This window comes from Miscanthus floridulus, chromosome 8 (assembly GCF_019320115.1).
Source record: "Miscanthus floridulus cultivar M001 chromosome 8, ASM1932011v1, whole genome shotgun sequence".
Taxonomy (NCBI): domain Eukaryota; kingdom Viridiplantae; phylum Streptophyta; class Magnoliopsida; order Poales; family Poaceae; genus Miscanthus; species Miscanthus floridulus.
In genome coordinates, this window is record NC_089587.1 from 28,128,750 (window position 1) to 28,140,469 (window position 11,720).

General features: G+C 52.1%; 1 protein-coding gene across 1 annotated transcript; it reads left to right on the forward strand.

Annotated features, from left to right (window-relative positions):
- Positions 1-9,626: 9,626 nt before the first annotated feature.
- Positions 9,627-11,350, forward strand: LOC136471416 (early nodulin-like protein 17). The gene is made up of 2 exons (XM_066469141.1): positions 9,627-9,948; positions 10,082-11,350. The coding sequence occupies exons 1-2, from the start codon at positions 9,726-9,728 to the stop codon at positions 10,501-10,503; spliced, it is 645 nt and encodes a 214-aa protein (XP_066325238.1). The 5' UTR covers positions 9,627-9,725; the 3' UTR covers positions 10,504-11,350.
- The last annotated feature ends 370 nt before the right edge of the window (positions 11,351-11,720 follow it).

Below are 11,720 nucleotides of genomic sequence, written 5' to 3' on the forward strand. Positions count from 1 at the left end.
TGGTTGCACCTGTTTGTGGTCTACGATTTTTCATTGCCAACTCTGCTCTACGTTGAGACGAAGACGTTGGTTAGGAGCTCCTATGAGCTGAATAGTGATTGGTAACCAAATAATCAACGGTAGATGTTTGAACATAAGAGGTGTAGCTGGATTGTCATCCATGTTGCTACTTTCAAGATGTTGCATTTCCTTTCCCTGTAGATTAGTGTCGGTTTTTTAAAAATGAGGCTAGGAACAGCTAGCAGTACTTTTCTGTAAGTTATGAATGTAGACATCTGTGCGTTGTATATCAAACTTGCAAGGCTTGAATGAACACATGAACCCGAAATTATCTTTTCTTTGAAATTTTATTTTAGTCAACCGAATTTCTGTGCATGAAACCTGAATTACGAAAGTACACAGAAAGTCAGTTGGCAGTGCTAGCGTCTGGACTGGACGTGTCTGAATGCTCGTGTTGCACTTCCATTTCCTGCGCTCCAGCCAACACGCCTCGCCCGAGCCTGCATTTCGTGCGCCCATGTGGGGCCTGCACCGCCAGACCGCGTGCAGGGACCAGCTCGTGTCTCCTCCGCTTCTCATGTGTATTGCAACATGTGCAATATTCAAATGAAACACTTGCAACGTACGTCCGAAATAGCTGAAACACTTGCCATGTACATCTGAAACATTTGCATAATACCATAAAAAACTTGAAAACGTGTGTAGAAATTGTAAACATCAAGATGAAATACTTGAAAGGGCAGGCCTGGTGCAGTGGTGAGAGCTGTCTCACTGAGTCATCAGGTCGCGGGTTCGAAACAGCCTCTCCACAGATTTTGCGGGGGAATGCTTGCCTCGGTTTTTCTCTTCCCTAGACCCCACTCACGTGGGAGCCTCCGACACTAGGTTTGCCCAAGATGAAACACTTGCAACATACGTATAAAAACACTTGCATATATGCAACATTCCGATCTAGTTTTACAACATCCAAATGAAACACTTGTAACATATGTCTGAAACTAGATGAAACATTTAGAACATACACTATGTATAGCCCATTGCAATATGTGTAACATCCAGTCTACTTTTGCAACATCCTTATAAAACATTTGCAACATATATTTAAAACATCTGAAACATTTGAAATGTACACTTGCAACATGCATCATATCTTGGTGCGGCCTCCTTCGCCGTCTGCATCAGGGGCGTCGAAGCCGTAACAGGAGGCGAGGCCGGAGGGCTTCCGCGCCAGGGCCTGACGCTTCTCCTTGCGCAGCGGCCTTAGTGGCTAGCTGGCGGTCGAGGGAGCAGTCGCCACACGTGGGCACAGCGGTGCCCGCGCCATCAGGCGAAGTGGGCTGTAGAGCAGAAAGTGGCGGCAGGAAGCAGCAGGACGGCGCAGTGGAGCAGGAGAAGGAGCAGCGTGGGGTGACTGCTGACGGCGGAGCGGGCCGCAAGAGCAGGAGCAGCGGAGCGGCCGACGGAGTAGGAACAGGTGGGGTCACCAGTTCGCGCGGAATAGAGCGGAGTAGGTCTCTCGTCTCCTTCTCCTTTCCTTATCCAATTAGTGCAACGGAAGAGATAGACGCAGATATATACCGTAATAAAATATGAGTGGGCGCACAACAGAGGTTTATTGGGTTGGTATGGAGACCCACGAAGGGGCGTCTAGACAGACGGACGCCCTATACGTAGCATTTTGCTTTTGAGGTCCGTCGTCAAATGTTACATATAGTGGGCCTTTTGGGCACGTTAGATGTATGAGCTTTTTACCTGTGGCCCTAAAAAAATGGCTCTTCCTTGTGTGGCCCCTTTTTTGAACTTACCTCTATGGCTCTGAAATGAACTATCGGGTTCATAAACCCAGGGTCCCTCATGGACCGGCTTCCCAACAAAGGCTCGGCCCAGCAGACAACGTTGTGAACGACGCGCAACTTATGGGCCGGCCTAAAAACCTAAACGATAGGCCAGAAAGGCAATCCAATCTCCGATCGGAAGGCCTGGCCGAGGAGGAATGGCGCCGGCTTCCGACTCCGGCACCGCCTCTCCAACCAGAAGGCCTCACTGAGGAGGAACAACGCTTGCTTCCACCTCCGGCCCACCTTCGGACGGCCTCTTCGACCGGAAGGCCTGGCCAAACACTACTTCTGACTCTGACCCACGTCTGCGCCGAACCCCTGCTTATAGCTCTTCTCCGACGGGGGCAATCAGAGCCGACTAGGACCAACCGACCGAGGACGCCCGCTCAGTGAGGACCAGGAAACGGACGGAGAAAGTAAGGCAGGGCACTCAAGCCAACCGCAATACCAAGGACCGTACCCTGTACACCTGTAGGACAGTACCAGCAGGGCATGTCAGAAGGGTACCCCACAACCTTCCTGGCATGTCAGGACCCAAGCAGTGTTGTGGGCGCCGACATTTGCCCTACAGTGTTGTGGGCGCCATCAACTCCCATACCAGACAAACACAGTAAGACTCCCCCCCACATGACTCTAGGCATCAATAGTGTTGTGGGCGTCGGCATTTACCATACCAGGTGAATATGGTAAAACCCCGTACATGCCTCTGGGCATCAACAGTATGACAGGCACCGATGTCTGCCATATCGGAAGAAGACGACGCAACCTCCCACATGCATCTGACATTTAACAGTGTTATGGGCGCCTACAATCATCTTGTACCCAACGGCGTGGGCAGCAAGACTTAGTAGCATGCGTACTCTCTCTCACTTGTAAGGCCTTCCTCTTCACCTATAAAGGGGATGCGCTCTCTCTCAATAGATAGATCGATCAGTCCACAACAACTTGAACAACACACACAACAGGAGAACCACTAGGTTCAAATCTCGAGCACATGCTCAAACACATAGCACATAGAGGAGCTTCTGTCACTCTCGGCTCTTTAGACCAGAGTCCGACCGAACCTCTTGTACCCCCTATCTTTGTCCCTTTCGTTTGTAACCCCCACAACAAACTTCGAGCACCTGGGCTCAGGAATAAAGGCCCTGTTCGGCTGGCAGAATTTTGGCTAAAACTGGCTAAAAACACTGTTCTTTCTAAATTGTTGTGAGAGAAAAACACTGTTCTGGCTAAAAAAAGAAGCCGAACAAGACGGATATGGGGTAAGCTGAATGGGGCCAAAGTCACCGACCGACTCAAACTAGACGTAGGACATGTTGCCTGAACCAGTATAAACCATGTGTCATTAAGTGATAGGCCACCTCCGATCACAACGTACAGCAAAACTACAAATATTTACGTGTTGGTTACTTTCTGCACCGACAGTTGACACCATCCGTGGGGAAGACGTTGTACGTTCACACTTTTTGGTCATCGGATGACCCACTTTTCCGCCACCTTCGCCATGGCGGGCTCAAGCGATACGACTCGCTTTGGCTCACTGGAGTTTCCCATACTCCCACCTATTGGGATGTGGGTTCCACCCGTCTTTGAGCTGTCCTAGGCCTTCCTCTTCGGAAGCCTGAACTTCATCGCCGACCGGCTCGGCGTACTACACCTCCGTGAGGAGGCACTTGTTCTAGCGCCCGTCGGAGGGGCGCCCTCCATCGGCTCTGAGACACACGACGACTTCAACGATGAGGTGCCTGCGCTTCAATCCGAGCAAATGCTCTGCTCAAACCCTGCTATGAGTAATGTACATGCTGTTATTTACTCGCTATTTATTATCTTCCGCTGATTATCCGGAGGGACCATATTGTCCGCACCGCAAACACCGTACGACCGGTTCCCCTATGGCCTCATGTCCCCCGCTGACGCGTACTCTTGGCGGCTCCGAAGGATGCTGGCACCGCCCCCCCCCCCCTCACGTCCGAATTTGTGGGAATGGTGAGCTATGCTCCCACCACTTTCCACAAACTCCTAGATGACGAGGTTGAGAGCGACGGCTCCAGCATCGGCGACATGGCACCTAGCCACCATCCATCTCGGGAGTGCGCTATGGCGGACACTTCGGGATAGCTGTCGGTGGTAGCGGAGTCTTTGCAGACTCACACCCCTCCGGACACGTATGCGGGGGGCCTCGCATTCGCACAAGAGCACGCTGAGGAGCTATGACAAATGGCGGCAGAACTAGCCGCTGCCTGCGTCGGTGCGCTCGGTGCAACACGTTGCACCCCATGCGCGTGACCCGGCGAGCGGCGCCTGGGGTAGTGCCTGCCAGGTCCAGCGCGACATCATGAATGAGGGGAATGACCCCCCATAGTTTGCTTGAGCTAGCCAGAACATCATCGCTGTGGCAATGCTTCTGCACGGCGTTCCTGAGCTCATCAACCCCTAGGAGCGAGCGGTCTACCAGAACCTCCGGGCGTTGGTGGAAGCCGCTGCCGTTCAACAGGCGAAAAGCTCCGCATCATGAATCTGACTTGCGGCCTCTCTCCCCACCAGGGGAGTGGTGATGCACCAGATGGATCGCTCCATCCATTCACCACTACAGTTGCCAAGCGCGGCATAGGATGCCGTGGCTACGTCGCGGTCTGACCTGGCGCCTGCTCCACACCGACCGCCGGTACACGAACGGCTCAGTCCACACCAAGACGCTCATAGCGTCTTCAGCAATCGGCATCAGGCCCGGCACGATGACAACGTCCACCGAGCGACGATGAGGGCAGGCGACACGGGCCCCGACTGAACCATCGAGGGGAGCGGTGAAACACGCCCTAGGCATGGTCATTGGCCAGACGACCGGAGTCCTAGCCCGGATGGCCCAGGACCACAGGCCTTTGGCTGGTGTATCCGGAGAGCGCCGTTCCCACAACGCTTCCGACCGCCCACCAACATCGCCAAGTACACCGGGGAGACGAACCATCTACTCCAAGTGCCAGCACAAGGTACGCTATAGAGAGGCATGCGTCGTCGAGACGGCCATCCCCTCCTTCCTTAGCTGGTGGGAATCTCCAATCACCTTTGATTAGAGGGACCATCCCTCCCACGTCGCCAGACCAAGACGCTACCCACTCATCGTCGACCCCATCGTCCGTAAGAAGCGTCTCACTAAGGTGCTGATGGATGGAGGCAGCGGACTCAACATCCTCTACGTCGACACCCTCGATGCCATGCGCATCCCCCGGTCAGAACTCTGCCCAGTGAGCTCTCCCTTCCATGGTGTGATCCCGGTAGTGTAGGTGTACCCGCTCGGGTAGATCGACCTGCCCATCACGTTTGGCAACTGAGCCAACTTCTGCTCGGAGGTCCTCACCTTCGAAGTGGTGGACTTCCTAGGGTCCTATCACGCCATCTTGGGGCGGCCATGCTACGCCAAATTCATGGTGATCCCCAACTGCACCTACCTCAAGCTGAAGATGCCGGGACCATACAATGTCATCACCGTGGGCAGCACCTTCTCGCACGCCTTCACATGCGACCACGAGCATTTTGAGCTCGCCACCGCGGTCATCAACTTGTCCAAGCTCCCGCAACTCAGGGAGTCGTCGACCCCAGCAGTCCTAGACTGCAACAAACCAACCTCCTCGATGGCCTTCTGCCCACTCAAAGAAACCAAGGCAGTAGGGATCGACCCCACTAACCCAACCAAGATGGTGCGGATTAGGACCTAGCTCCTGGCCAAATAGGAATGCGAGCTCATTGACTTCCTGCGCGCCAATTGCGATGTCTTCGCATGGAAGCCATCTGACATGCCGGGCATACCGCGGGACATCGTCGAGCATGCACTGTGCCTCATCCTAGGCTCAAAGCCCGCTAAGCAACGCCTACATCGCTTCGACGATGAGAGGCGTAGGGCCATAGGCAAAGAGATCGCCAAACTCCTGGCAGCCGGATTCATCAGAGAGGTATTCCACTCTGACTGGCTTGCCAATCATGTTATTATTAAAAAGAAGACTGGGAAATGGAGAATGTGCGTTGATTATACTGGCCTCAACAAAGCGTGTCTAAAGGATCACTTTCCTTTGCTACGCATAGACAGATAGTTGACTCCACCTCGAGTTGTGAGATCCTCTCCTTTCTGGATGCCTACTCGGGCTATCACCAGATCACGATGAAAGAGTCTGATCAGCTCGCAACCTCGTTCATCACCCTATATGGTTTATACTGCTACGTAACCATGTTTTTGGCCTGAAGAACGCTGGCACCACCTACCAAAGGTGCATGCAGCAATGTTTCACCGACCAAATTGACCTGCTCGATCAGCCTGATCAAGCCGAGTGGCCAAAACCAACAATCGCCGTCTATGTTGATGACATAGTGGTCAAAACTGCTCAAGCTTGTGACCTAATCGCAAACTTGGCCGCAACGTTCGCGAACCTTCGAAGGTTCAACATCAGATTGAATCTCGAGAAATGTGTTTTCGAGGTTTTGAAGGGGAAGCTGCTTGGATACATTATGTCCGAGCGCGGCATCGAGGCCAACCCTGAAAAGATCATGACCATCTCCATCATGGGCCCTATACGCAATGTTAAGGGCATACAAAGGCTCACCGGCTGTCTGGCTGCCCTGAGCCGGTTCATCTCCTGGCTTGGTGAACGGAGGATGCCACTCTACAAGCTCCTCAAAAAGACGAATGCCTTCATCTGGACTGAGGAAGCTCAACAGGCTCTGAAGAGCCTTGAAACGTCACTAACGTCGGCCCTAATCCTCGTTGCTCCCGAACAAGGAGAACCCCTCCTCCTCTACGTCACGGCAAGCAACCATGTGGTGAGCGCTGCCCTGGTCGTCGAAAGAGAGGAGCTAGGGACACCACCTTAAGGTCCAACTGACCCATATACTTCATCGGGGAGGTACTCACCGACCCTAAGGTCCGGTACTCCTAGGTGTAGAAACTCCTATATGTCCGTGCTGATGGTGACCCGGAAGCTCCTTGCACTACTTCATCGACCACGAAGTCACGGTCATCACTTCGTACCCGCTCGGGGACATCGTCCACAACCGCGAACGCCGTGGGATGGATCTCCAAGTGGGCACTCGAAACTCATAGGCCACAACATTAGGTATATCCCCTGTACCGCTATTAATCTCAGGCTCTCACGGATTTTGTCACCGAATGTACGGAGGTGCAGCTACCGACCTCGGATGTCACCCACGAGTACTGGACAATGTACTTCGACGGGTCTGTAATGGTGCTTGGCTCAAGGGCTGGAGTGGTTCTGATCTCCCCGGACTAGGAGTAGGCTCTGCTATGCCATCCGCCTCCTATTTCTCGGCCTCAAATAATGCCACAGAATACGAGGCCCTTATCAACGGGCTGCGCATCGCCATCGAGCTCGGCGCTACGCGACTCTACGTCCGCGGCGACTTAGAGTTGGTCGTTGACCAAGTCATGAAGGAGTCCTCCTACAAAAGCCCCCTCATGGCAGTATACTATCAGGAGGTGCGCAAGCTCGAGGATAAATTCTAGGGGATTGAGCTGCATCACGTCCCTCGAAAGGACAACGATGCCGCCAATTTTCTTGCAAAATTGGCTACTAGGCGAGATCCGTCTCCAAGCGGGATCTTCATCAATGATCTCCATGAGCCATCTGCTTGCGCCCTGGAAGGTCCAATCTAGACATACCCTGATGCCAAGCCGGCGCCCGGGGGCTCCGACCCCGATGCCAAGCCTGAGCTCGGGGGCTCCGACCCCAGTGCCTCCGTGACGACATCACCCGCTGACGTCGCCGTGTTGGCACTCGATCAAACCGACTGGCGAGCATCGCTACTCGCCTACCTCCTCGAGGAGGTTCTCCTACCCGAGGAGGTTCAAACCTCGAGCACACGCTCAAACACATAGCACATAGCAGAGCTCCCATCACTCTCGGCCCTTCAGACCAGAGTCCGACCGGACCTCTTGTACCCCCCATCTTTCTTCTTTCCGTTTGTAACCCCACAGCAAACTTCGAGCACCTGGGCTCAGGAATAAAGTCACCGACCGACTCAAACTGGACGTTGGGCACGTTGCTTGAACCAGTATAAAACCTGTGTCATTGAGTGCTAGGCCACCTCCGATCACAGCGTACAACAAAACTACAAATATTTACGTGTTGGTCACTTTCTGCACCGACACGAACTTTCATTCCTTCTATGGCCTTCTGTCAAGTCTGTTAGTGACCTCTGTTAATTTATCCACTGGTGGATACGCGAAAAGATGAAATTGCGCTTCTGTGTTTCTAAAGGGGCCACACCGAGTTGAGCGACTTAGACCGACGCCGCGTTATTTCGCACTTCTCACATTGTTATTTCGCACTTCTGATGGATTCTAACTACCAACTAATTTGCCACCGTAGTCAAAACTTGGAAACAACATCTTCTAAAAAGGGGAAAAGTGATGATTGTACACCTGAAGTCTCTAAAAGGTAATTTATATATTGCTGAAATCTCTCTATCATCACATCTTGCTTTGAAAACTTTAATATTTGACTACCATAACAGCCATAGCCTGGAGGTTTCAAGTAAGAAAAAGAGAAACCACACCAACTCCAACTCTGGACGTTCAAAATTCTACATTTTCTAATTCTGAATTTCAGTTACATGAATCCATTTTCCCTCTTATCTAAATCGTTGTCAATGTATAACATTTGTAGGTCAAGAAGCACTTTTTATTGCTTCACGTGAAGATCACCTGCTCAAGTTAAAATGAAGCGAACACCCATCAAGAAGAAGCTAGACCTTCCAAAGAAAAAAGCCATAGACATTCCGAAGGACGCCACTTGACAGCACATCCATGGGTACAAGAAGCAAGGCAGTAATTCCTAGCAGCCCTGCCGTGAGCACGCGAAGCAAAAGAAGGCTCAGTCTTTGATTTATGATGTCTATTGAATTTGCTAGTTGTATGTGAGACCAATGTATGTTTGAATTCACACTCTTGTGTGAACTTATTTATGTACGGCTGTGTGACTGAAACTATGGTGAATTTATGTGAGACCTTGTTTATGCGAGAGCACATCATATACTGTTATGTGTCCTATTTGCTTAATATTACTCCAAATATGTACTGTTATGTGTCCTATTTGCTTAATATTACTCCAAATATGTGTGTTATGTGTATTACACTATTACATACTCCAAATATGCCCTACTATTATGTGTGAATTTTTATTTGCTTAATATTATTCCAAATATACAACAAACAAATAAAACTCTACGATTTACTTTTTTTATGTCAAGGGCAAGATAATCTTTTTATTCTTGACTTAACACCGTCAAGTGGCGAAAACAGACGGAAAGCCGTAGAAGGACTCGTTTCAGGACGATAGAGGTAAGTTAAAAAAAAGACATACAAGACAGAGCTATTTTTTTCGGGGCTAAAAAGCTGCAGATGTATCGTGAGCCTTACGGGGGTAGACACTGTGCTCGAAGCACACGGGCGAACACACAGTGCCAACTGGCCTCGTGCCAGTCAAATGCATGTTGGGCTTTTTTTTCGGCCTTGTGCCAGTCATTCTTGGGCCTTTTGGGCTTTTATTTATGTTCTAAATCAGATCGTCGATTTTGGAACTGCCATTTCAAGTTTGGAACTGCCGCTATTCAGTCCGACGCCACGTTCTCCTTCTCTCGTTGCACGTCCGCTCCGCGCGAGTTGACGAAACCGCCAACCCATCACCAATGGCCGCCAGTTCCAGTCGAATCTACTACTACGTCCCCCCTCTCTCTCTCTCCCTGTGTCATTCGATTCATTCCTTACATATATATCTATAACACCAAGCCCGTTCCTTCTCTCCCAAAGCACCTCTTTCCGATTCATCTTCTAATTGTTCCATTAGGAGAAGGATAACCACCGCGCGCGTTCCTCAGTTGGGTATGGCTGCAGCGCCGCCGATGACGTCATCTCGCCGTCTCTTTGCGCTCGCCGCCGTCTTTGTCCTCGCCGCCTGCTGCCTCCCCGCAGCGGCGGCGGCGCCGCAGGGGAAGCAGTACAGGGTGGGCGGGGAGGACGGGTGGCGCGTGCCGCCGCCGGAGGGCAAGGACAAGTACTACGACAACTGGGCCTCCAACATCACCTTCTACGTCGACGACTCGCTCGGTACGTACGCACGCGCACTTGCTTCGCGCAAATGCCTGCTTATCCGAATCACCCATCGATCGCATGCATTTGCATTGCATGCAACTTACCAGTGCTCTCTGCTCATGCACGCATGCTCTCGTTTCGGCGGCAGAGTTCGTGTACAAGAACGACTCGGTGCTGAGGGTGTCGAAGGCGGGGTACTACCACTGCAACGAGACGGCGGGCGACGCGGCGCCGCGCGACGGCCGGACCGTCTTCCTCCTCGACGCCCCCGGGTACGCCTACTTCGCCAGCGCCGACCTCCAGCACTGCGGCATGGGGGAGCGCCTCGCGGTCAGCGTCCTCGCCGCCACCGCCGGCCTGCCGGCTCCCGCGCCGTCCCCGTCGTCGCCGTGGTCGTCCTCGGCGCCCGGGCCATGGTCCTGGGTGCTGTCGCCGTCGTCGTCGGCGCCATCCCCGTCCGGTGAGCACTCCGCCGCTGCTGCGCTGCTGGTCGCGTCTTCCTCTGCTCAGGCCGTCGTCCTGGTGGTGGCCGTCGCCTTGGCGCTCGCGATGGCAGCCGGTTTCGTTTGATCTGAGCAACCGCAACTGCGACCGCGAGGCTGTTTGTGTTGTTATTAGGTGTTAAACATTGTGCATGATCTTCAGTAGTTTGAATCTTAGAGTGCCATAGTCTAGTATCAATTGTTCATGTTCATTAGGTTGCTGCTGCTGATGATTGGACTCCTATGATGAATCAGTGTTGTCGTGATGTATTGTAGGTTTCGTTTCCAATGTCAGTGTTAATTACAAGTTTGTATCTGGCCTCGGATTATGTGCATACATCGCATGTTTGTCAATGTGCAGAGGGCAGGGGCAGTTTGCTCAGTGTTTCAGAGGTTATGTTTAGTTCTATACTTCTATTCCCCCCCTTTTTTTTTCTCTCTCTCTCTCCAAGTCTAGATGGATTGGGAAATGAAAAGGTGGTTTTGTGGGAACCATATATAGTTAAGTAGAAGAAGTCTCAATCAAAGATAATGAAGAGCAAACTCTGTTTATGAACGGCACGGGAGGAGCAGGCTTACAGCAACCGAAATTGGATCGGACGGCGCCCGGGCCGTGGTCCTGGGTGCTGGCGCCGTCGTCGTCGGCGCCATCCCCGTCCGGTGAGCACTCCGCAGCCGCGCTGCTGGTCGCGGCTTCCTCTGCTCACGCCGTCGTCCTGGTGGTGGCCGTTGCGCTGGCGCTGGTGATGGCAGCCGGTTTCGTTTGATCTGAGCAACCGCAACCGCAGAGGCTGTTTGTGTTGTTTATTAGGTGTTAAACATTGTGCATGATCAGTAGTTTGAATCTTAGAGTGCCATGTGTGTGCTGTCTAGTATCAATTGTTCATGTTCACTAGGTTTCTGATGATGATGTTGGACTCCTTTGATGGATCTGTGTTGTCGTGATGTATCGTAGGTTTTCGTTTCCAATGTCAGTGTTAATTAGAAGTTTGTATCTGGATTGGGATTATGTGCATGCATGATGCATCGCATGTTTGTCAATGTGCAGGGGCAGTTGCTCAGTGTTTCAGGGGTTATGTTTAGTTCTACCCCTTTTGTTTTTTCTCTCTCGATCAATCATCTCGCATGGTCAGTGGCGGATCCAACGGTGGGGCGGGGGGCTCAAGCCCCCCCTACCCATACCGGAACAGTGGAACCCCCATGAATTTTTAGGCAAAGTTCTATAGTGTAGGAGGGGCTGAGACTTAAAATCGAGCAACAGTGTTGTTCAGCCCCCCTAAAATATTTCCTGGATCCGCCGCTGCG